Below are 25,989 nucleotides of genomic sequence, written 5' to 3'. Positions count from 1 at the left end.
AATCCTAATGGAGCAGAACTATTAAAAACTGGTTAGCAAAATATCCCTAATATTCTTTTTTAAGACTTGCCACCTCATTAGCTGCCAACGGCGAAAATACCCATCCATTTCTGCCAACTTTTTTTTCCAACCGCACGCACAGACCCTCCCAGTTGGGAAAATCGATATCCTGCGACCTTGAGCTTGACATACACTTACACACCCAAACACAACCAACTGATTGTAAAGAGCACGTGCTGTCAACTGTGTCAAGAGCTCGCCCGGAGCCACCCACACTTTCTTGGAGGAGCTGCGCTCCCTAAACTCTCAAGGTCGCACGCACAAAAAGGGAGAGAAAAAGCTGAAAAAAAAGAAAAGGATGTGGGAGATGGGAAAAGCATGGCAACAAATGCCGGCCGGCGTGACCTTGACGCAAATTGAGTGAGGAAAAAGCTTTTGCCGGTAGGAGTCCTGCGGAGGAGCACTCACAAATGGCAGCTCGTCCGTATCCTTGGCCGTGGCCTTGAAACTTTGTTAGAGCTCTCCCCAATCACTAACAAGAGGGTGGAGGAAATATGCTCAATTGGCATTCTACATTTTGCTCCCTACGAGTCCTTTTCTAAAATGTTACAACTTTTATGGCATTTATTGAGCATGAGAACAGTGAAGGCGATGGAATCGATGGAGAGGGGTATCCTATATTTAATAAATATTATGGAGTATTATGATTAAATGAGAAATTAAATGTTTTGTTATTATGTTTTGTTAAAATATATATTTTTAGTATAAAACTTAATCATATAATTATTGCTGATTCTTTTATTTCAAACTAACAAAATAAAAAAAAATATTTTTTTAGAAATGTGCATCCCTTAAAAGACATTAGCAGATTCCTGCCACTGCTTTTTGCTCCACAAACTATCCCGGAACAGCTTATCGTAATGGATGAGCTGCAGTTTTCTGAGAAAAAAGGGGAGCTAAAAAGCTATAGAATCAAACACTTTTCAAGGTTAAAATTGTAGTCAGCGGGAGCTACAATGGAAGTGATTTAAATTGAAGGTCAAGTCGTGAGAAGTCCTTAGGGTTGGTCAAGTTTAAGGTTGCTTGGGGGAATATTCCTGACTTAAGTTGGTTAAGGTAACATTTTAAGGATGTGTGTTAAAGGTTTGTGAGTTGAAGGTTTCTTGTTTGATTTAGTTGAAGGTTTAAGAGTATATTGATATGAATATTTACTTTACAATTTAGTTTACGAATACGTTTCTTGGGCAAACTCAGTGGATTACTTTTGTAATACCCTTTCAAATATATTTTCCATGTAAACGAAGGGAATACCTGGAAAACAATTGTTGATTCATCGGCATAGAACCAGAAAATAATCCAAAACCCAGTTCGAATTTCGAAAAAGAATAACTTGAACCAGATTTCCCCTCTTACCAGACCAAGTAAGTAAAAGTCAACCCCTGGAGTACAATTTCGAAAGCGAACCACCCCTCGAAAAAGTAAGCTTACGTTAAATTCGACGTAAGACCACTACGTAAAACATTTTCCCCATTTTCTCTCACATTTTCCGGGTCTCTCTCTGGCTCTCTCTTTTGGGAGCATAGCTTCCCCCTCGAGAATACGGAGCAAAGGTAACAAAGGCAGCCGTGTTCTTTGGGGTGGCACTCCCGGTGGTTGTGGCGGTGGTGGCGTTTCGGCGGTGGTGTGAGGCCTGTGGTTGGTGGTTCAATTGGTTGGTTGTTGGCATAAACAAAGCACACACACAACGCGCACTCCGCGGGGTGGTGGAACACCGAACGAGAGAGAGGTCGCGCTTCCTACAGGAACAGAGAGCTGGCAGCTATTTTATAAATGTGACTGCGGCAAGGATATTTGCAGTCAGTCCATGCTGAAGCCTCAACCAGAGAACATTGAATAATAAGCGGAAGCGAAAAACGCACAACCAGAAAAAGTTCGTCCCCAAAAAGCGACAAGTTTTCCTCGTACGTTTTCCCGCCAAATGAGTCACAGAAAATTCATAAAGTGTTTGAACAGAGAAATAAAGACTTGAAGGAAATCTAAGTGCAAATAGTGATTCCAAGCAAAGAACAATTTTTATTTAAAAAAATAAAAACAAAACATTAAAAAATAAATATACAAAATTTAAACATTCAAACTCAAATTTTGTATAAAAACATCAACAATGGCCATTGCCTATTACATACCCGATCAGGCCCAGTTGTTGGCCAGAAGCAATCAGCAAAGTGCCCAGAATCAAAGGACAACAGCAACACCTGCCGCAGCGCCACAGCAACCTCAACAGGCGCAACAGCAGCAACACCAACAACACCGGCAGCAACAGCCACAACGTCCTCACTTTCGTGCCAACATTTCGGTGCCTTTGGGAAGACAGCAGGGGGCCATGACGATGTCGGAGTTCGGCTGCTGGGACCTTCTGGCCCAGATCTTCTGCTACGCCCTGAGAATCTACAGCTACAATTCCAGCCAGCGACGGCCGACGGTCATACAAATATCCTTCGAAATCAGCAGTGGGAGCCAGAGTCAGGACGATGAGGATGTTACCGATGCCCCCTCGAAAGGAAACTAAATTTGCGTTCCATTTCACTTTTTGGGAGGAATGAAAAGTCGAGAAATTTTCATGGAAAGGCAGGCTCAATCAAAGCGCATTGTGATTTCTTTTTTGGGTATGGACATGAACAGAAAGGGTTTTTGTAAAAAAAATGGATATTTCCAAACAAGAAAATAAGAAAAATATTTTTAAAACTATTTTTGAGAGATAAAGAGGAAAATTCAAAATTTGTCATCGACTTGCTGAAAGTGATATTGATTGTTGGTTACTTTTTTGGGTGTCAAATTTTCCGTTTTCAGTTCAGCGGAGAAAATGTTTAATTTTGCAAGCAAAGGTTTCCCGGTTGGTTCAGCATTATTTTCGAGATCCGAGCAAGAGACGATTCAGTAAATATTTATAATTATCATAAACCTAATCAGTGTCTATACATATGAGTAAAACCACAAATATCGTATTCAAGTAAAAACTAATTGTCAAATTTTAGCATTTCACCTATTAACATAAATGGTAAATAAAACGTAAACTTACAAATACAGAACTTCAGTACAGAACCAAGAAATGCAGCCAGAATAAGCCAGAACAACAAATGACAACAACTCAATTGTACAAAATAGATTTTAAGCAAACAACAATTTTATATGTTTACAAAAAAAAATAAAATACATATACAAAATGTCAATAATCTAGCTACAGAAAATAAAATACAAAAGAACCGCCGAACCACTAAAAAATCCAGAATTAAGCAACAAAAAAAAAACTTTACGCAGTTTTGATACAAATAACGAATAAACAAAATTTCGAAATATATTTTAACATTATTAATGATTTTAGCAAAATTACAAAATTATTATTTCCTCTTTGGCATTGCAAATTAAACTAAACATAAATTAATCAAATGTAAAATTTAAACATTTGTAAGCAATTGAATCTTTTTTATATAAGGAAAATAAGAAAAAAATAAATACAATTTTATAAAAAAAGCAACTTTGTCTTGATATTTTATTAAATTTTCAGATGGGGAAGGGGCCTGGCAGTCTTGTCCGAAGCTTTGAAAGAAACTTACCCCTTTCTAGTTAAACCCTCTGCAATAGTTAACCCTTTGAGCAGTCAAATGGCAAAGGACACCTCGTTCCCTCACAAAAAAAACGACGAGGAGGAGTAAGCAAACATTTAGTGATCTTTATCGGAAAAACCAATATGTCACCTTGAAAAGGGAAAACACTTTCCATCTAAACGCGAGCGTTCTGGGAATTTTCCTGTTGTGTCATGCCAGGCACACTTTGGCCAGGAAGGGTTAAAAACCAAAGGTTACGCTTAACCGCAGATCTCAGTCTGTGGCTAGATTGTCCAAGTCATCGGGGTCGCAAATACCGGGGGTGTACCCCTTTAACGAAGCCTTTGACGAAAAAACTAAGAACCCATTTAACCCCGGGAGCGAAAAAAAGTGTAACATCTGTGGCAGCGAGCGATCAGGAGTGCCCGATAAGGTCGCCAGTCAAATAATAATTATGCAAACATTTCGGGTCGCTAATTTGCCGCCTATCTTAATTTAAATCGCTCAAAAGCGCACTGGAACCAGGGCTAAAAAAAAATTTGTTTAATTGTCGTGACATGACAATAAGCGTCCTGGAAATTAGGGTCCTTGGCTGTCCTTTTTTTCGCGTGTGGTTTTCGTGTGGCTTGATTTGTTGGCGTTGATAAGCGAGGGGAAAATTATAGGGTATGCAAATGCTCTTATATTGCCAGTCGCGTGTCCTGGATCGGGTAATTCGCTCGGCTTTGTCTTTAGAATTCCGGTTTCGCGCCTGCAATTATGCTCGAGAAGTAGACAGTTTATGATAACATATTTCTGGTTAATTTGGTTAAATTGGTAGCACACATGCTGACCTGATCGGAGATCGGAGATAGCCAGGTGGGAACTGCAAATGGGTGGAAATACTATCGAGTCACAGGTTGTTATGGGCCAAAGAATAATGGGTTTATTAATTACTGGATGTTTGATTTGAATCCACCAAGCTAAGCAACCAAATGTTGACGTCAACAAATCATATCGAATTTTCAAATAAAATTTTAGGTAAGAGCCAGACGCCTTGTGTGTCACTTGGCTCAAGGATTTCGATTTGAGAACCATTATGACCTCTTCGGATAACAACACCGAGGATAATGCCGGTTACTTGAGTGACGACCCTGAGGACGAGGAGAACAGGAGGATTCTGAATTCGATGGAGAGCATGGGCGATATCCACCAAACCTACAAGTCCAAGAGTGCCCAACAATTGCGTACCCACCCAGTGGCTGTCGAAAGTTGTGACACCCATCAACAAAAGGCCAAATCGATTTTATCAGCCACTTGTTCAAGTTCACGATCGGAGGAAAAAAAGTGTGACACCAATTTAGAAAGCGATTTAAGTTCCTTCCTCAAACATACGAGTCTGCATTAGTGAGTTTGAATCCAGAGTGTTGGTTGTTAGATACTTTCCTTATATCTGTGCCCCACAGCTCACATATTCGCATTTCATCGGGTCAAGAAGGGCAAGAGACCAGCCAGGCCATGAATTATGGAAATTACAGCTTCAGTGAGTGGGAGTGGTTAAATAAATATTATTTGTACTTCTGTTATCCTATTTCTCCTCAGATGCAGCTAGTGAGCCTTGCTGTAGCTGGCAATCAGCTGTGACTCAACAACAGGCTCCCACTTTAAATGAGACTGTTTCTTCTGCCGACGAAGTCATTCAAAATGGAGGATACTACACAAACTATGGGCCATCGCTGCCGGAATGTAGTTCGGCATCTAATGAGACGATCGTGAATCAGCCCACTATGTGTGCGGCGCCCACCGCTCCAAGTATGGAGACTCCGAGTTGCTCTCTGGAATCAGGATGCTGCTGCAGTTCAATGAGGCCAACTGAGCAGCCACCGGCCGAGTACTCCGGCCAACAGCAAAACGTCTACCAAGGTCACCAGTCCACAAGTGTGGACCCCTCAACAGGAATGGCCTACTACGTTTATCCTGGAAATGGCATGTACCCCGCAACAGCCATGGGAATGAATCAGTCCCAAAATCAATATACTAATCAGCACGGCGGTCAATATACTGGAGGAGGTGTCAGTAATGCTATGACGGCTGGTCCTTCTACCACTCAGGGTTCCAATGCTGGCTATGATATGGATGCTTTTATGCGAAAATACCAGCAAAGTGTTCAACAATGTTATGCCACGGCCCAGCAAGGTAAACAAAATAACTGGCTACTTCGCAAATATTTTTTTAAAATTAATTTTGAAAACAGGACTTCAGCAGACCTTTGCACAAGTTAATTCTCAATATCAGCCTTATTTGAATAGTTATGGCCAGGGTGCTCAACCATATTACGTAAATCCCATTCAAGGTAATATTAAATTTATTTTTTTAATTATTAAAATCATCTTTTTTTCCCAAAACCACTAAAGCTCCACCACCAGCTTATATGCAGGGATCTGCTAATCAAGGTAGGGTATCCGTTTTATCAAAATTTTATAATTCCAATTTGTTTTTTTTCAGCATCTCAACAATTTTATGGAAACACCAGCCAAGGTTTTCTAATATTTTTATTTTTTCCTAATAGTCTATTAACTAAAGATATTTTTCAGAAGCTCAACAACCTTTTAGCTTTCAGGGAATGCCGCAAGCATTTAGTGTTCCTCTTGGTGATCAAGCGTATTTTTCTCCCATGGGTGCTCAACAGTTTTATTCCAGCTCTAGTATAAGTATTTTAAAAAATCTATCTTAGAATATTTGTAATTTTTTTGTATTTGCTTTGTTTTTAGGTGCTCAGTCATACTATCCACCAACGATGTCGATGCCTGCTTCAAGTTACTTTGGGGCCGGTGGCGGCTTCGGGAGTGACAGACTTCAGACCCAAACAGTATACTCATCGGATTACAAGCCCTACTGCACTGATGGCAACCATTTCAACCACTTTCCCAATGGCAAGGACATCGGCTTGTCCCCCGAATCCTGTCCCGGCTATAGTCCAGTGGGAACCGCTGGACTGGCCGAGATGAGCGCCGGAGGTCAGGTCTATGGCATGGGAGGTGGCTACGAAATGGATGCGGGTTCCTATCCGTTGAGTCACATGGGGTAACAACTTCTATCTTTCTTAAAGTATACAAACTAGAATAAATTTCCTATTTCTTTTCTAGTTATTCAGGTTCTTATAATTTCGATATGCCACCTTTATCGGCTGGCTATACTCAAGCTCCAGGAGTGGCCATGGTCAGTCCTAATGTTTCTAATAACACTCCAAGCGGGAATCCTAGTAAGTAATTGTGGATAAAATTGAATAATATATTTAATTCAATTTATTATTCTTTAATTAAAGCACAAAGCTAAAAATGCAAGCATAGAAGACACAAGATTGGAGAAAACATCGCTTAAGTTTTGGAAATATTGTAAAATTAATAAAAAATAGTGTAGTTTAAAATTATTGGCTCATGCTTTGTTAATGCTAATGTAATTCCTTTACTTAGAAATAGCCATTCAGCGGCACTAAGCTCTCTTTGCAATAACAATAGACTCTGACCAGAGTGACTCAGACCGAGTTCCACCCACCCAGAACCTGAACTTCGCATGGCATGCACTTTAAGTCAAAGCTAATTACAGTGAGCCAGTCTATTGATTTTAGCCGTAAAGTACACTAACCCGAGAAGGAACCCTCGCATAGAATAAACAAATGGGAGACATCAGTGACCCACTTTTCTGGGCAAAACTACAGTTGAAAAGGCTGAAAAAGTGGCACGGGGGGAAAAGTGGCAAAAGTGGAAAAGGGCCAGGCAAACAAACGCCCCCAAATGCGAAAAGTCTGAAAGTGGAGCGAAAGTGAAACGCAATATGACCACAAACGAAGATGGCCAAGATGGTAGGGGATGGCTAGAACATATCCACTCGGCTTGGCCAGGAAAAAGAGTCAAATCAAATATCAAAGTGCCGACAAAGAAAGCCCGACAGACCAGTTAATTGTTTGATGTTAAAGACCAAGTTGAAGAGAACTTGAGCGAAGTTAAGTAAAGCCTTCTTGGGATTCTTTTGGATTGACATTTACTGACTGCATGTTCATTAATCTCATGATTCATTGCCCGGACTCCGATCTCCGAACTCCGTACTTCCAATTGAAAACGCTAAACTCAAAAAACGTGTGTCAACACCCACAAAACCACAGGAGGTTGTCTTGGGTTCACAAACAAAACGCCAAAGAATTTCCCGATTTCCAATGATTTATTTTTACGAGGCAACACCTTAAATTTGTAGAAAAACGAAGTGCCTTCTATATGTAACTCCTTCAGTCTCCGAATATGATTAATTGACCGAAATGGAATTTGTTTCTGACCAGCGATTTGAACACAATTGCGCTTCATTATCGGTATTTTGGCCAGTGACCATCAGCGGCAGTCAATTTCAGGTCGACAGTCTGGTTTCTGTTTTCCGATTCCACTTACCCACAGCTACATTGAAAGGAATACCTAAGGCTTGTTGCGGAGCTACTAAATACATTTCACTTCTATCTATTTAAAAATTTGGTCTACACTTTTTCCACTATTTTTCCAAGTGTCCATTTCCCGGGTGTTGTTGTCAATGTCCTGCTGAGCTATTATTTGTCTTGTGTGCGAGACTCTGGCTTGGTTGAAATTGCTTTACGCCACTTTTGGGTCATTAACAAAATTGAAAATAGAGACGGACATAAGGAGAGTGTTTGCGTGGGGTGAGGATGTCGAGGAACTTGGAAAACGTAGACCACCGGGCTCCCATTAAATCAGTGCCACCTTTTTATGGTAGTTGGCCAATCATTAGACACCAACCGCGCCACAACAGTTGGCCGTCCGATGGAGGTTTCCAAAACCCCCTGCTTGTCTTTGAGCATATGGTGGCTAGGGACTTCTATTTATCACTTAAGGTGTTGGAAATCTAAATGGCAAATAAGTATATAATTAGTTTTTTAAAAACAAAACAAAAAAGTAGGTAATCAAGAATGTCCTAAAATATAACCCTTTTCCAAGCCAACATCTCAATCGAAACAAGATTATTAGAGAGTCTTATCCCATCCACGAGTGTGGCTCACTTCCTACTCGGGGATAAAGCTATATAATTTAATCAAGGGCACGATTCCAAGTAGGTAGGCCCTCAGACAAGACAATAAAAAGGAGCGGAAGGCGAAAAGGGATCACCGTGGCCGCGATTTCCTTTCACATTGAAGAAAGGACACGAAATCAAAGCGTAACAAATTTGCCGGTCAGGACTTTCACTCCGAAAAGAAAGGGCCACGGACTGGAAGGCACGCACGTGACTTCAGAGGCCACGTCCTTTTGTTTGGATTGAAAGCCGATTATGTCCAGGATAGAAGCCAGGCAGAGGCATTTTCACTTCATTATTATGAGTTATGATGTGCGGACTGCCGGCTGGTCAAGCTGGTCCTCAGACAATTATGTCACCCCGGGCGAAAGTTATTAGTTATCCTCCATGCAAATTGATTTGTTGTCTCTCCATCGATACCGCCTGACATCTGAAGGGTGTAACTAATTGGGATCGGCGAACAGGACACGCGTCGCCATCGGATCAAAGGCAGGGGATGAAGGGAGGCTGTGGAGATCGGTCCCATGCAAATCCTACTATTCAATAGATGTGCTTGGACATAGGTCAATCGTTTCCACTTAGTCAAATTTCAATGCCTGTCGATGGCTGCTTAGCCTGGGAACATTTATCCCGAATCGGTATTCGATTTTTTCTGCCACTCACTGGGAAATTGGAAAAGGAAAGTATGGTAATTGCAACTGTCTAGTCTATGAATATTCTATGTAGTATTCAGAATAATTCATTTACAAATATTGGTTTATTTTAACTCATTTATTCTTTCTCTAATAAAATAATTCTTCTCTCACGGCTGTCAGTTTTCATAAAATTTTTAAAGATATTTCCACTACATAAATTCTTAAATCTTTTAAACGGATATAGTTACATTTGAACCCCCTTCGCTAAATGGCAATGTCTGGGCGTTACAAATGACGACAAATTACACACACCAACTGCTGGGCCTGTGTCTTCGGTCGGGTATTTACAAGAAATTTGCAAACAATATTGATTTCGAAGCGATCAAAATAAAAATTAATCAATGCACTTAAAAATTTCAAAAGACGCACATGGGTAAGCGAGTCCAATGGCGCGGAAAAGGGAAAGGGATCGGAGGGAAACCCTTTTTTTATGAGGCCAACCCTCTCGGGTGACTTTAAAGTGCTCGAAAGGAACTTAACTAATTTATAACTTATGACTGCACGGGTACGGACAATTTTCCATGCCACTACAAAGCGGAGCAAAAAGCCAAAATTTGACATGAGTAGCGGTCGCATAACCCCTCTTCAAAACAGGGGGAAAAAAACTTAAAAGTAAACCCTCAGTCGGGACATGTGAGTGTGCACATGTCAGCAAGCGAATTAATCGAAGAGAAATGATTTATTTAGCGCTCGGACAGCGGCAAAGGGTTAATATTCAATGCAACCCCTCCAGCCAATTCCAATTCGCACCCAAATCAAGTTTAAACTGTTTTCCAAACTGCACCGGGGAGTGGTTTCGGCGCCTCTTGTTGCTTCATTGATGGGCATTTATTGGTTTCTAGGGGTTGTAATTCCTGCATTTCCTCTAAAATTTACCTTTTTTTTTGAGCCCACTGCACTTTTTTATCCGCAAAATTCACACTGCAATTTTTATTGTATTTCTGGGAGGGATTCTTACTTTTTAATGTTTTGAGTTGCTTCCTTCAAAATATTTATTACCTTGTGATTTGTATGGGAATCCTCGGTGTTTTGATTGATTTCGGCGGAGTGGATGTTATGACGCACTCAATTTGCCATAAATTTGCTTCAATTAATAAAAAAAAAAGAAAAAAATATAAAATTAAAGGTTTTTTATGAGTGTGGGAAAGTTTTTTTCAAGGATATGAAGGGATACTGCAGAACATAGGGATGGCTTGCCACAATAAAATAGTATGTATTCTTAAGATAGAAGTAAAAATAGGTATAGGACTCTCTTTCCCTGAGTAATCAAAAATTTGTTGTAAATTTTAGAAGTTGGAGTGGAAAAAAAGATGTCGTCCCCAAAATTAGACAACAAGGTGCTGCAGACCATGAGGGACATGGCCCAGAAGCTGCGGATCCACTCGATCACCTCCACCCAGGCAGCCAACTCGGGCCACCCCACCTCGTGCGCCTCGCTGGCGGAGATCATGGTGGTGCTGTTCTTCCACCAGATGAAACTGACCCTAAGGCATCCCCGAGATCCGTCCAGCGATCGTCTGGTGCTCTCCAAGGGCCACGCTGCTCCCATTTTGTACGCTGCCTGGGCGGAGGCCGGCCTGTTTCCGGTGGAGGAGCTGCGCAACCTCCGGAAGGTGGACAGCGACCTGGAGGGTCATCCTACGCCGCGGTTGAACTTTATCGACGTGAGCACGGGTTCCCTGGGACAGGGTCTCGCAGTGGCAGCTGGAATGGCATACGTTGGCAAATATCTGGACAAGGCCGATTACCGGACCTATGTGATCGTTGGCGATGGCGAAATGTCCGAGGGCAGTGTTTGGGAGTCTTTGCACTTTGCCGCCCACTATTGTCTAGACAACCTCTGTGTGATTTTCGATGTGAACAAGCTGGGAGTGTTGGATGTATTCGCGGAAATGGAGAACCTACGGGAGAGGCTGGAGGCCTTTGGGTTTCATGCTTTGGTTCTGAATGGCCACGACTTTGACGAGCTAATCAAGGGATTTCACAATGCGGCCAACACCAAGGATAGGCCCACGGCTTTGCTGGCCAGGACCATTAAGGGCAAGGACTTCCTGGGAATCGAGGGCTGCGACGAGATGCACGGACAGATCCTGGGATCAAAGGCCGTGGCAGTGATCAAGCGCCTCCAGGTAATATTTAAAATATAACATCAATGCCAACCACTACATCCTTTTCTATTTCCCCATAGGCTATGATCTCCAATCCGAATGCTCGTTTAATTCCCAAGAAGGTTGACAAATGTGGCCGCGCCCCAGAGGTCGAAATTACAAACATAATGCTATGTGCTCCGCCCGACTATCGCCTAGGAGATTCGATCTCCACTCGCCAGGCCTATGGCTCCGCTCTGGCCAAGATTGCAGCCAACAATTCCCGGGTGATTGCCCTCGATGGCGATACAAAAAACGCCACATATGCGGATAAGTTGAGGAACGCCTTTCCCGAGCGGTTCATCGAGTGCTTCATAGCCCAGCAAAACTTGGTGGGCGTGGCATTGGGAGCCACGTGTCGGCGCCGCACCGTAGCTTTTGTTTCCACCTATGCCGCCTTCTTCACCCGGGCCTTCGATCAGATCCGCATGGGCGCCATATCCCACACGAACGTGAACTTTGCCGGCTCGCATTGCGGCTGCAGCATCGGAGAGGATGGACCTTCGCAAATGGGCCTGGAGGACATGGCCATGTTCCGCAGCATTCCCGGAAGCACAGTTTTTTATCCCACAGATGCTGTGAGCACGGAAAGGGCTGTGGAGTTGGCGGCCAACACCCAGGGCGTCTGCTTCATACGCATCACTTATCCGTGCACCACTGTGATCTACAACAACGACGAAAAATTCGCCGTAGGATTGGCCAAAATTATCCGACAGAAGCCCTCGGACGAGTTGCTGCTCATTGGGGCAGGGGTCACGTTGTACGAGTGCTTGGAGGCTGCCGAGCAATTGGAGGAGGAATGCGTCACCGCCCGGGTGCTGGATCCCTTCACGGTGAAGCCACTCGATGTTAGGCTGATCATCAAACACGGCAAAATGTGCGGTGGGAGGATCTTGGTGGTGGAGGATCACTACCAGCAGGGCGGACTTGGGGAGGCGGTGCTCAGCGCCGTGGCTGACTACCGAAATTTTGTTGTTAAACATCTATATGTACCCACTGTGCCCAGATCCGGGCCTCCAGCCATACTGCTCGACATGTTCGGCATCTCCTCCCGTAACATCGTGAAAGCCAGCATGGCTCTCCTGAAAAAGTGAAAGCCTGCTCCTTGGGGTCGATTTTGTAGTTTTTTATAATTATGCCAAAATTTTAAGTATACTAATTTTATTAATAGAGTTTTAAAGTATCTATTTTAAAAGTAACCTATGACTAATCAAGAAAAGCTTGTTCCCCAAACGAATGCTTTAAATTCAAAGTTTCGATGTCCTGGAAATTACATATGTATTTTCCTATTTAATAATCCCAATTTATAAAAGATAAGTTTTTATTAATTTTGAGTATTATATTAACACATTTTTTATAATTCTTTATTTTATAATTTTTTTTAAGGCTAACAACTTAACCCTTTTTAGAGCGTCCTGGCATGGTTGACCCTCGATTTACAGCCTGATTTCTGTTGTTCTACCTGAACTAATAAGCGTGCAACGTTAAACTCGCTTCAAGCCACCGAAACTCGAGGAGAAATTGCATTTGGTGAAACTCAATTGGGTGGAACTAATTTTAGGACTTTACAGGCCTAAAAGGATCATTGTCGTTGCGTTGGCGGTGGTTTCGATTTCGATTTCGTTCACGATTTTGATTTTGACATATTTATTTGGAGCGACAATAGAGTGACCCTTTTGCAGAGGCGCAACCAATTGTAGTTTCCCCATCTCCTGGTAGGTGATAAATTTTTGTTTGCGGCATGAAGGACTTCCGTTTATGGGGTTTTCAATTTCTGGCTACCGCTTGGAGAGGGTTTAGATTGATTTTCATGATAGAACTCTCTTCATGATACATTTTTCTTTCAAAATAGAGGTATTTCAAAGTCGAGACAATCCCCTTGATGGTCACTTGTTATCCATCGCCTGGCCAAGGGTCACTTTAAATGATCCCTAATGACATCCGTTGGTCAGACAATTCATCTAACGTGGCATTCATCCATTTATTCATCTGCCTCCGTAACAAAAGACATGGGTCCATTTATTGTTTTTTCCTTCCTAATCAGTACATTATATTGTTTGCTTGGTTAGTGCCAAGAGGGCCGAACAGGATGTGCGTGTGTGTGGTTAAGGGTTGGCCAAGTGGACAAAGTATCCCTTCCGATTCGATCAAAATTTACGATAAATGCTTTTAAAATTCTATGCACCTCAACTGCACAATGAATGGAACAGATAGCAGTCAAGTTTTTCATTTTCTGTTAAGTGAGCATGCCTAACTAGATTTGTTAAAGATCATAAATTCCACATGAAAATAGATTAGATGACATCATATGTGGAGTTCCTTTTGTTCCTTCCACACATGTGAAGGAGTTGGATATGTGTCTCGTATTTTTGGGGGTTAGATTTATGAAGGGAAAGCCTGCACCTGCTGGAAAGTCCTTGCTCTCCTACACATATATCATACATTTAATGAGGAAAATCTGTGCCGCAAAATTTGTAAGCAATTATTTGCGGCACAAAGAACACTCCAAAAACAATCATCAATCTCTGTCTGCGACTGTTAAAAGCACATGCATTTAAATTAGACATTTAAGCCAGTATACTTCGCACCAAAAAAAACCAAGATACACCCACCAAAAAGTATAGAGGAAAAATAAAGCTAAGGGAATGTTTAAACTAAAGGTACCCTCTAAAATATAAAAAAAAACGGGGAAATTAATAACTTCTCTATGTTTAAAAAAGTATCTAAATACTATTTAAAAAAAAAAACAAGAAAGCAAAGCTAACTTCGGGCGGAGCCGAAGTTGATATACCCTTGCAGCTAAACCGGATATATATCGCAAACATCGGATATAGTTGGCCGATCCTTATGATTACATCATAATAAAACCAATTAATTACAATAAAAAATCTAAAAAAAAGTCCCAAGCTTCTATCGTCAAAAACACGAAAGTTGGGTCATTTTCGATCGTTCAGTTATATGGCAGCTATAGGATATAGTTGACCGATCCTTATAAAATTTGGCACGTCGTATTATTTTGCCAAAAATAGCTTTTGTGTCAAATTTGAACTCTCTAACTCTAAAAACACCAAAGTTATACCATTTCCGATCAATCAGTTATATGGCAGCTATAGGATATAGTCGGCCGATCCGGGCCGTTCCGACTTATATACTGCGTGCAAAGGATAGAAGGGTGTGTGCAAAGTTTCAAGACGATAGCTTTAAAACTGAGAGACTAGTTCGCTAAGAAACAGACAGACAGACGGACAGACGGACATGCTCATATCAACTCAGGAGGTGATCCTGATCAAGAATATATATACTTTATAGGGTCGGAGATGTCTCCTTCACTGCGTTGCACACTTTTGACCAAAATTATAATACCCTCTGCAAGGGTATAAAAAGAGACGATGTTGGTAAATTGTTAGTTACTCACACAACTGAACATGTCGGCAGCTAGACTCTTTTTGCACCTTAAAATATAAGCAAATACACTAAATAACAAGAAAGCAAAGCTTACTTCGGGCGGAGCCGAAGTTGATATACCCTTGCAGCTAAACCGGATATATATCGCAAACATCGGATATAGTTGGCCGATCCTTATGATTACATCATAATAAAACCAATTAATTACAATAAAAAATCTAAAAAAAAGTCCCAAGCTTCTATCTTCAAAAATATGAAAGTTCATATTTCTACCAAAAACCATTTCCGATCGTACAGTTATATGTCAGCTATAAGATATAGTCAACCGATCGTTATGAAATTTGGTAGATCGGATTAACTGACCAAAAATAGAATGTGTACCAAGTTCCAGTTTTCTATCTTCAAAAACACGAAAGTTGGGTCATTTCCGATCGTTCAGTTATATGGCAGCTATAGGATATAGTCGGCCGATCCTAATGAAATTTTGTAGGTCGGATTAACTGACCAAAAATATAATCTGTACCAAGTTCCAGCTTTCTATCTTTAAAAACACGAAAGTTGGGTCATTTCCGATCGTTCAGTTATATGGCAGCTATAGGATATAGTCAGCCGATCCTTATGAAATTTGGCATGTCGTAATGGTTTGCCAAAAATAGCTCTCATGTCAAATTTGAACTCTCTAACTCTAAAAACACCAAAGTTATACCATTTCCGATCAATCAGTTATATTGCAGCTATAGGATATAGTCGGCCGATCCGGGCCGTTCCGACTTATATACTGCGTGCAAAGGATAGAAGGGTGTGTGCAAAGTTTCAAGACGATAGCTTTAAAACTGAGAGACTAGTTCGCGTAGAAACAGACAGACAGACGGACAGACAGACGGACAGACGGACAGACGGACAGACGGACAGACGGACAGACGGACAGACGGACATGCTCATATCAACTCAGGAGGTGATCCTGATCAAGAATATATATACTTTATAGGGTCGGAGATGTCTCCTTCACTGCGTTGCACACTTTTGACCAAAATTATAATACCCTCTGCAAGGGTATAAAAACTACTTTAAAACATTAAAAATAAAACCAGAATACCTCAAAACCATATGAAATCAATGGGTACACAAGAGAAGTGTCAAAAGCAAAAGCTGAACAGTTGCTTCGTCCCGGAAATGCTTAATAGGATTTTTACAATTTTTACTATTTTCCTGTGGCAGCTACTGGTTACCAGTCGATTCGCCCTTTCCTATCACTCTCCCATGCTTTCTCCTCTGTACATTTTTTTGTAATTCACCAAATATTTTGCCTTTCATAGAAAAAGGGGTTAGAAAAATACCAGCAGACCACACCCCGGTGTCGCGATGGAAATTCTTTTACACTTTTGTTTTCCCTTTTCCTTGGCTTTTGTTACACACAGGATATGGTTATTCTTGTTCCTGTTGTTAGGGTTTTATGCACCGCATAACATTAAAATTCAGATTTTGATTGATCATCCTGGTTGAGGCGAGTTAAGGAGTGTGAGTCCCTGGTGAAGGATATATTGGGTATGAAGCTGTGGTAGGAGTTGTGGGCAAACTTTAAAGGCTTGATTGCAAACGATATGTTTTTAAAATTGTTCTTAAATTGTTTTACAATGTTGTAAATGGTCTAACAAGTTAAAAGCTTAAATATGCATTTTAGCGAGTTTTATAGGAAGTATTTCCTTTAACTTTGAAAAGATTAAAACAAATCTGAAGTGCCTTTGCATTAATAGTTGATGTCTTAAAAATTAAATATTCTATATGCAAATTGTAGTTGCTTTAAGGATGTACTGTTAAACCGTCACGCTAACTAAACTTTCCCAGGAAAATTACAAACATTCCTCCACATCCTGTCTCTCCTGCAAAATTTTGCCATCCATCCAACCCGATCCGAAATGCAGTTAAATATTCATGAAAGGGAACGTTATATGTTGCCGGCTGAAAAAATTCGATTAACAACAAATGCATATTGATGGAATAATTGAGCAATTCTAATGAACCACAATAGCAGCAGAGACTTCTAAAAAAAAGCAAAACAAATTGCAATTGAAGTTTTTCCAAGGAACCACAATATTTGCATTTGATTGACAACAAAGTTAATTGAGTGTGAGCCAATCATTTGCATAGAGCTGGGCAAAAATAAACATTTATTATATTTAAGTATTATTTTTTTTCTTGTATCGTTACTTTGGGTAACATTACCCTTTGGGTGGTTTTCCAGGGGGGTACAATCATTAATTCCCCTGTCAGGGCTGAGGTGAGGTGACTGATGATGGGGTGTTGAAGGTGAGAGATCTCCCAGGCCCAAATGTCATTTCAATGAATTTATAATTGGGAATTATGTGAATTTTTTCTCTACGACGTGATTTGACTTTTTTTCGCCGTTTGCTAGTGAAATTTACATATTTTTTCGCTCTCTTTGGCAGATCCTTTGTGTGTGTATGTGATTTAATTAATGATTTTATGCAAAGTTCGTCTCGGAGTCTTTAGTATTTTGCATACATGTGTTGGCAGCTCCCAGCCGATCATTAATCAGGTCGTCTAAGTAGCTGCTTGAACTCATTAACCCTTTTGTTCACTCCGTCAGCCCAGCGAATTGGCAACAAAAGTTGTGTCTTATATAAATATTTGTATTGCCGCCAACCATGAGAACCGAATTTTCCTGCAACGCAATAAGAGGATACAAAAAAAGAATCCAAAAAATCAGATACATATCCTTATTAATGATCTTGTTGATGTCACAAAAGCAGAAGCCTTTTTTCCGCACTTTTAATTAGTGGAAACCTGACTGGGGAAACTACCCCGAAATCTTGAGCCAAAGTTTTCCCCATCCTCCAGTTTTTACAGAAATCTCTTCTAACCATATATCAAATATTTCCTATCAAGATGCCCATTAAGTCAATAAGTGGGCTCTAATATTATGCCATATTTCGGCAATTGCTAAAAAGAAAGGAACTCTAAACGAAAACAAAACTGTGCCAAAAGTGCTGTTTAGGCAGACATGGAAAAAAATGAAAAGGTCCTTTGACAAACACGAATAAAACATTTGAGGTACATTATATCAGGCCTAAGAATTATTGCCACAGATTGTTTTCCTCAGATAAATCCTGAGTTATGGGGGCAAACACAGCGGGTAATAAAAAACACCATAGATTGAAGGGAATATTACAGAAATAACTAGTTATGGGGGGTTGCACATTGCGAAATGTTTCCTTTTTTTAGGAAAGTTGGAAAGTCACGTAAAGAATTTTAGATATTTGGAAACATTTAGATTTGGTTTATAGGTTTATGATATATTTTTATTATTCTGAACATCATGCCAATGTGTATATTTTCTTGGTAAATTAAACATCATTCTTCTTTTAAAAACAAATATAACTAAAACAAAGAAATATACATGTTTCAGTAAAAAATGGAAAACAATGAAAAGGCATAATTTTCGGGGAATTATGCGGGTAGATAAACAGTTAACTTAGGCTTAACCCCATCAAACCGCAAATTGAACCCAGGGCGTAGAGTCACGCGAAAAAAAAACCAATTTGGGGATAAATCATATAATTAATTGTTTCGTAATTCGGTTGTGTGTCCAAACATCATTAATATCTATAAGATTTGACGAGGCCCAGAGCTACCAGAGAGATCTTGTTGGCATTAACCCACCACTTTGACTTTTGGGACCCGCATTTTGGCCTCCGGGGCTTGGGTTTGGCCGACAATTTCAATTAAATGTGCGGATTAACACAGAGTAGCCGAGTTCACGGCAACTTTCGCACTTTGTCGTCTCCTCGACAAATTGCTATAAAAATATATTACCATAATGCCATACACATGAATCATTAATAAAAATCATAATAGAGGCGTGGCGAATGACGTCACGTTTTTGCGATTAGCTTCCCCAAAAGGATTGTTGTGGGTTGCTGGGCAGAAAGTGTTTGTAATTAGTTTTTTCCTCATTTCTTTTCATCAAATGCATTTTGACGATCCGACAGTCGGATGTCTTATGCTTGACTGGGTTTCTGGCTTCAAGGAAGCCCGCAGGATGTGTGGATAATTTGATTAATTACTAACTTTCTAGCTGCTAAGTCTAATAATAAATGCATGCTTGACAAGAATTTGTCATAGAAAATATTGGAATAAAAATTCATTAGTTGGTAAAGGCTTTCGGATTTACAGACTTCCTATTTTCTCATAAAACCAATCCAGATTTTAAAAGGAAAAAACCCATATTTGCATATTCTTGCATCACGTAATTATGTCCTTTAAAAACTCATAATTTTTATGAATTTTTCAGCCTAAGAAAACAAGTTCTAAGCGAAGAAAACCTAAAAAAAATAAAGACAAATAAATAATTTTATGCAACAAGATCATAAAAATTTCCGCACCATATCTTATGCTACATGACCGTTGGTCATAAATATTCAAATTTCACACTCTCAGCCTCAGCATCCCAAGCATTGCATCAATCATCTCTATACAAAAAAAAGCATCCAGCGTAGAAGGCTCATTAGAAATCGTAAAAGGGAATTTTTGGTGTCAGTATCTTCGCATCCTGTCCAGCTGACCAGGATATATTTGCATATAAAAGGCATTTAAACGCAACAAATTGCATGTAAATGGAGTTTTTCCCCACGAACCGAACTCGCCACCACTAATTATGCTCATTCACAGTGCCCTGAGATAAATCTTTGGAAAAACTGTCCCATGTCGGTGATGGCGATGGTGGTGGGTCATCATCGCAGTCCTCATCCGGTTGCTGGACCAACTGTGTCCTGCCTATAAATTTTCAAATTATTTTCGGCCTGTTCCCAGGACAACAACGTGTTAATGCCGTCGCCGTCTAACCCTTTGGTTTTCGTCCTTGTCATCGCCTGACACTAATGTGCCGCATTACAAACTGTTGAGCAATTTAATTTAATGTACACTGGTCCTGTTCGCCGAGACTTCTTGTCCCGCCTAAGATTTATTCCAGAAAATTTACATGCCACATTTTTTAAGGGGTTAAGGATTTCGTTTTTCTCGTTTTTGCGCATTGCGTTGTTCCTTTTTTTTTGTGGTTTTCGTTGTTATTTTTGGTTCATTAATTGTAATTTTATGGCTGAGTTTTGATTTAATTAAGTTGCACTTTTTGAGAACAGGGGCTCTAAAGGGCCCTTTGGGCTAAATGAGTTGGAATAATGTCCTAGTCCGGGATACTTCAACAACATTATGAACAAAAAAGTGGTTTGGCATTAATGGGTTACGTATTGTGAGCTCTTACCCACCTGGCGTATACTTAATTTGTCAGAAACTACTTGCTTAAGCTTACTTAAAGCTAATTTTATAAATTCCCCAACTCAATCTAATAGAAACGGATTAAACAAATCTCGACTAATGCAATGTTGGGCCACAAAAAAAGTTCATTATACCCGACAGTCTAATCGCTGCGCTTAGATTACCACTGTCTCCGTCAATCACGTTTATGACTTCTAATGACAATCCACATTTTTGGTTTTTATCGTGCGTCTGTCATCAATAAATTAACTCGATACAATGCCAAAGCCAACACGCGATTGAACCGCCAAAGAAATGCCCGGGGAATCAGAAAAAGCTCAAATGAGCTGCGATTTTTTATTGTCCTCCATCGACAACGATGTCGTTTCATTCCATTTCACCTTTTGTGCACGTCACTGGCAAATCGAATGCCCCAGCAGACAAACTTAATTTCATTTTATTTATTTATTTAGCCATGACAGCCAGAACCGATTCGGTTCAATGTTTCGCATTTTACAACATTATTTAATATTGGCTGATCAGTGTCACTGACTAAGAAATGTATCCTCTCTGCAAGGTATGGTCCTTCTCTCCGTGACTTTTATGCGCAATTGCCAGCTAATGGCCTGAAGTTTTTGGCTTCTGGACCGTCATTCTCGTCCACATCATCATCGCTTTCCGATTCCGATGCCAGAGGGCAAGATGCATTTTTCATTGGCCTGTCAGCGCCACCACATCTATAGAGAGAGGTGGCAGCATCTTAGAAAAGTTCTTGGCCACGTTTGGTGAGTGGGTGGAATGGATGACTTCACCTGTCCCAGCTAGCTTGTCTGCGTTGATTGTATAACTGAAGGAATAAGGAAAGAAGGGATTCATAGTCTCCTCCTCATAGTCTGATTATCCGGCAGCTAATCCGAGACACCTTCTAAACGGAGCTTAGTTTATGCACCGACTGCGACTAACAAAAAAGACTTCATACTCTCCAAGTCTTCGTCATAAAACCTTAATACACGAAATTAAGCTGCCGTAGATTCGCTTTAATGCGCTTTAGCTTAATTGCCAGCCAGGAAAGTGGCGATGAAAATAAAATTACTTCAACTCTTGACTGCGACAGGTGGCATTAAATAAAAAACACCATAAAAGAGCGATGCCATGGAGTCCATCTGGTAGATTATTAAAATATATGTCCCACCAAGACAGCTCCTAATGCTTGAAATGTCCAAAATTATCCCTAGAAAAATGAAGATTTTAATACTCCGGCATGGAGAAAGTAGGAAAAGAAGGAAGCTCATAGTCTGGTCTTCTAATTAGGAACATCTCTCAAGTCTTCATTAATAATGCCACTATACGGAAGGGGATATGCGAGGCCAGGCATTAAATCAATTAATTTGAATAGTTGTGCCAACATTTAGAGCAATTTTTCAGTGACAAGAGGCGCGTGTCACTCTTGGCACCCTTGAAATATTTGGGGGGTTCGAAACTCGAACACTTTTGTCAAGATTTATGAACGGGACAGATTCGAGGGATATTGGGGTCTCCTGTGTGGGCACGCTTCGCCGCCTGCGTTCCATAATTAAGTGTCAGGCATGGTTTTGTGACTTTACAAATTCCAATCAGCAACCGGGAATCCCAATTGATTCCTTAGCCAGCCCATAATGTTTCGATCATGATCCACATGGGTGCCTAACTTCGGTCTATGGATCTTATGATTTATGATCAGGGGACCTACCAAATGTTTATTCTTGTGACTGGAGACGATGGCGGAAATCAGGAAACAAATTTTGAACAGGGATAGTGATTAGTTCTTTAAACATGTATCAAGTCTTAATAAACTTTTAGATAATATTATATTTCTATAATTTCTCACGATCCATCATCAGAGCTTGTCATTCCAGATCTTGATATTGCAATGAATAATTTGTTAATTAATCATGTAAAGTCCAGAAGATGCAACCAAAATTTGAATTTTCGACAAAACTTGTTTAAGTTTTCAATGCTTTTTGACAAAAGAAAAGAGGGATAAAGATGCTCAAAAAGATTCGGTAAGATTAATGAAGTTTTCTATATAAATCAGGAACAAAAGCAGCCAAAAATCAACATCAAAAGTTTCAGAAACATCACTCAGCCCGACAGTCAGTCAGTTGAGAAGATGCAGCATCCGTTGAAATTTACCTTGGTCATGTCACGGGGTGTGGACAATGGACAATGGGTGGCGTTAATAATTCATGTTTCAATTAATTGCCATTTTGTAGCCCTTCCCCTCGGTGGCCAGACAGTCAACACCTTGACCATTCTTGCACCTTTTGTGTCTTGTGTGAAGTGGCAAGACGAATTTCAAGTTTTTTGTTTGGTCTTTCAGGTATTAGGATGATTAATCCTTCGGTACAGGCTTGGTCGCTTTTTATGCGCAATTTGCTTTGATTAATTTGTATTTTCATGTGCGTGTGATGTGATCTTGTATTTCCTCAGCTTCTATTCATGGGCTTTACAAATGAGTGCACTTTTAGTTGAGGATCAAAGGGCTGAGCTAAGCGGAAGATGTGGTTTCTCATTGATTCTTGGAACTATGAAGAGAACACTTCCCCAAGATTATTTTCTAAATAGTTTATGTGATCTATAAACATTATGTCTTTGAATCTTGACCTTATGGAAACCATAAACTTGGCACCAAACGTTTTTTGGCATTGACTTTGACATTGGCATTCCTTGTCGAATCTGTTCAAGTGTCATTCCATAAAATCCCCCGAGTACATAAATTGCCATTAAAAGGCTTAAAGTGTTTGAAGCCCAGACAAGTCACCGAAAAGAATGAAATAAAATAAAAAGCCAATCAAAAAGACAACGGATTCACTTGAACTTGAGCTTCAGCGCCAGATGACAGTGGATTCTGTGGAGAAGAAGATTCTTGAGGAAATCGTGCGTGTAACTGCCTCGACGACGAAAACAGAACAATTTACATATTGACAAGGCTGTCAAAGCTTATTCGAGCAATCCATTTCATGGGGCAATGGGATTACTTTGTGCTTGCCAAGATGGCCACAAAAATGCTTTGATATAATGCAATTTTCCGACAGATATGAAGAGCTCCGTGACTGCTCCACGGCTCCGATTGCATTTGTCAGTTGTCAGACGATTGTGTAAGGTAATATCCACTAGACGCAGACTGGAGATGTCCTCGGAACCGGATTCGCTGCTCCTGTCACCACCTGATTGTGAGACGGAGTCAAATGAAATTTCTATCCAAAGTCACAGCCAAACACATGCAGTTTAACACTTGCCAGTCCCCAGCCCCAAGTCTCTAGTCTCAAGTCCCCAGTCCCGTGAGTTGAATTTCCCCCCTCTCAATGTGGCATGTTACTGAAACATGCAATCCCGTGCATCGAGGCCCCAATCTTTAACCCAATCCCCATCACACACACATCAAAGTAAAACTTTTCTATATAAAAACGCACCAGGGGGTCCCGTCCGATTCGGTTCTATGCTCTCCTATGTTGGAATAGCTGAATTGTTTGGGTAATACACTGATAGGGAAATGTAGACCCTATCTTTTAATAAAATTGTTTAAATTATTTTTTTTATTTTTCACAGTTGACTAAGCTTGAATTTTAATATAAATAATATAGAAATTAATGGTTAATGTTTCTGAAAACGTTAAAGAAATAAATTGTTAAATATTTTATATAGCTGCAGCCCAGGTATTCTCAGCTCTCTTACCAAATTATTTTGTTTTAGGCAAAAGGGAATTCCACTATCGGTGATATCCAAATCACCTAACTGGGTGCTTCCCTTCCTGTTTGCCGCACTCATGTCGTGTCATTTGGTGTGTCGCTTTCCTTCAATTGAATTCTTGTATTTTTGTTGGGCATTCAGCTACAAAGTGCTGACTTCTCCCCGACCCATTCTTCTGGCCCGATGGGATGTGCTCTTATTTTTCGGTTAGTGCTTCAAACACATGCCGACGTAGTCAGGGGTGTCCGCCGGCTTCTTCGCCTTTTGCCTTTAATTAGCAGGCCGATTTATTTATTTACTTTTTGTGTGTGTAGTGTGTGTGGGTTTATCTAGCTGTCTCGCTGACTTGCTCATTATTGTTTGGCTGCCAGAGATTCCTTTACCAATTCTCTTTATTCTGGTCATATTGAATTACATTCAATTTGAAACGCAAAAACCCAAAAACAAAACAAAACAATATATATTGGGGATCTCTTGATTGTTGCTTCAATAAAAATGCTTTGTTTTGGAAGAGATAGAAATTCGTTTCGGTGGGCAGTGAATGCCAGGGCTTGTTCAATTTCAAATAATTTGATTAAAATGTTTGTGGTAGCGGGCGGCAATAAATGTCTAATAAAAATATAATTATTACTTGCCCACCTTTGGTCTGTTCCCAGGCAGTTTATCTTCCGGTTTTTATGGGCACTACACCCTCGCCGCCTTATCGGCAATATGTGGCTGTATCCTCGGTAGTTAAGCCACTCCTGCCCATAAATTCTACCCAGAGTATTTTACTTTCCACCACTCCTCCTCGGCACCTTCCTTAGCCTCTGCATCCTGTATCGTAATTTTATGTGAAAATTTGTTTATTAAGTAGACTTTGATAGTTTTTCATGGCCAGCAGGAAAGTTTCTCTAATTTATCGGTTTTTTTGCCTAGTTTCCGGTAGAATGGTAATTAAATGGGTGCGGTTTCCCCATTAGGATGCATATAAATTTATTTGGCATTAGCCTTGATTTGTTTTCACTTACTCGTATAAATAGGAAGCCCATTTTTCAAGTGAACATATTTTTTGTCAAGATTTATTTGTAGATTTTCAATTGTCAACACTTGAGACTTGAAATTTATAGTAAAAAACACCCCAAAATACAGGGGCAATTAATAATTAACATATTTCAGTTGAAAATCTGGATAAGAAACCCTAATAAGTCATTTGTTGACTCCACACCACACGGCTTCCCTTGTCTTTCAGCGATACTTTTTCAAAATCCCCTAAGATATTTCTCACTTTTTTCTAAAGTTCTATATTTAACAACAGATGGAGCAATAAAAAGGCGTCACCTTGCCAAATGATTTCCAACTTGTGGCAGGCAGCCGCAAAGGAGAAAAAATTGAAGTGAATTTTATTCTGGGACGCCCACTTGAGGTAGTTTCGAAGATAATGAAAAGGTGGCCAAGAAAAGGGGGGAAACGTGCTCTGAATGAGGTGATTTTTAAATTAGACTTTTGTTTGGCTCTGAAAGGGGGAAGAAAATGCTCCCCAGCAGCGTTTTAATTGGCATGTATATGGGGAAATGTGTTGAAGGAAAACCAAATGAAATGGAATGGGTTTTTATCGTTATTAGATGATTGTATAGCTCTAATAAGGCTATATATTCCATTATTTAAATTGGCATAGCTAAAACAAACCATTTTTTGCCAATTTGAATCATCACATTTCCATTTATTAGTAATAAATCAAATCAACCTCGATGATATATGAACATCGCATTTATAAAGAGTCTTAAGACAGGAGGGACGCCTCTTATTCCAACCAAGTGGGTCAAGCAACCTCTGCAACCTGCCAAACCACTTGGCCACGCAATCCCTGACCCAAAAGGGTTACGGGTGCTTTTGGCCCCTGTCCAGTTAGAGAAACCCCCGTTCCAATGCCAGCTACAACCCCAGCCGAAACCAATCCCAATCCTTTTTCCATCCTCGAGTGTCAGTTTGCGGTCATATTTCATTTCGTTGTCCAACTCGTTTCTGGACGAACTTTTTTCTTGGTCAACTTGTGGTTCGGACAAAAACAAAAACTCGTCTTGAAGTAGCATCCGATGGACATTAACATTT

The 25,989-nt window shown here is 40.3% G+C and overlaps 3 protein-coding genes across 6 annotated transcripts; all 3 read left to right on the top strand.

Moving 5' to 3' along the window:
• Window positions 1-1,868: 1,868 nt before the first annotated feature.
• Window positions 1,869-2,566, top strand: grim. The gene has a single exon (XM_017233974.3). It carries the CDS (start codon window positions 2,162-2,164, stop codon window positions 2,564-2,566), a length of 405 nt encoding a protein of 134 aa, XP_017089463.2. The 5' UTR covers window positions 1,869-2,161.
• A 2,002-nt stretch (window positions 2,567-4,568) lies between these two features.
• On the top strand, window positions 4,569-7,019 carry LOC108120354 (uncharacterized). Of its 4 annotated transcripts, none has more exons than XM_070280273.1 (10): window positions 4,569-4,988; window positions 5,048-5,124; window positions 5,184-5,777; window positions 5,836-5,934; window positions 5,996-6,034; window positions 6,087-6,119; window positions 6,179-6,292; window positions 6,353-6,665; window positions 6,728-6,843; window positions 6,907-7,019. In XM_070280273.1, exons 1-10 carry the CDS (start codon window positions 4,681-4,683, stop codon window positions 6,915-6,917), a joined length of 1,704 nt encoding a protein of 567 aa, XP_070136374.1. In that variant the 5' UTR covers window positions 4,569-4,680; the 3' UTR covers window positions 6,918-7,019. The 4 variants fall into 4 exon arrangements, with proteins under 4 accessions (XP_070136374.1, XP_070136376.1, XP_070136373.1 ...); XM_070280275.1 differs by having other exon boundaries at window positions 4,570-4,988; window positions 6,179-6,286; XM_070280272.1 differs by having other exon boundaries at window positions 4,570-4,988; window positions 6,176-6,292.
• A 3,582-nt stretch (window positions 7,020-10,601) lies between these two features.
• Window positions 10,602-12,665, top strand: LOC108120348 (transketolase-like protein 2). Its single transcript, XM_017233968.3, has 2 exons — window positions 10,602-11,475; window positions 11,535-12,665. Exons 1-2 carry the CDS (start codon window positions 10,657-10,659, stop codon window positions 12,585-12,587), a joined length of 1,872 nt encoding a protein of 623 aa, XP_017089457.2. The 5' UTR covers window positions 10,602-10,656; the 3' UTR covers window positions 12,588-12,665.
• The last annotated feature ends 13,324 nt before the right edge of the window (window positions 12,666-25,989 follow it).

The sequence above is a fragment of the Drosophila bipectinata genome, chromosome 3L, assembly GCF_030179905.1.
Source record: "Drosophila bipectinata strain 14024-0381.07 chromosome 3L, DbipHiC1v2, whole genome shotgun sequence".
Classification (NCBI taxonomy): domain Eukaryota; kingdom Metazoa; phylum Arthropoda; class Insecta; order Diptera; family Drosophilidae; genus Drosophila; species Drosophila bipectinata.
The sequence above is the reverse complement of the archived record's forward strand: the minus strand, read 5'-3'. Positions and strand labels throughout refer to the sequence as shown.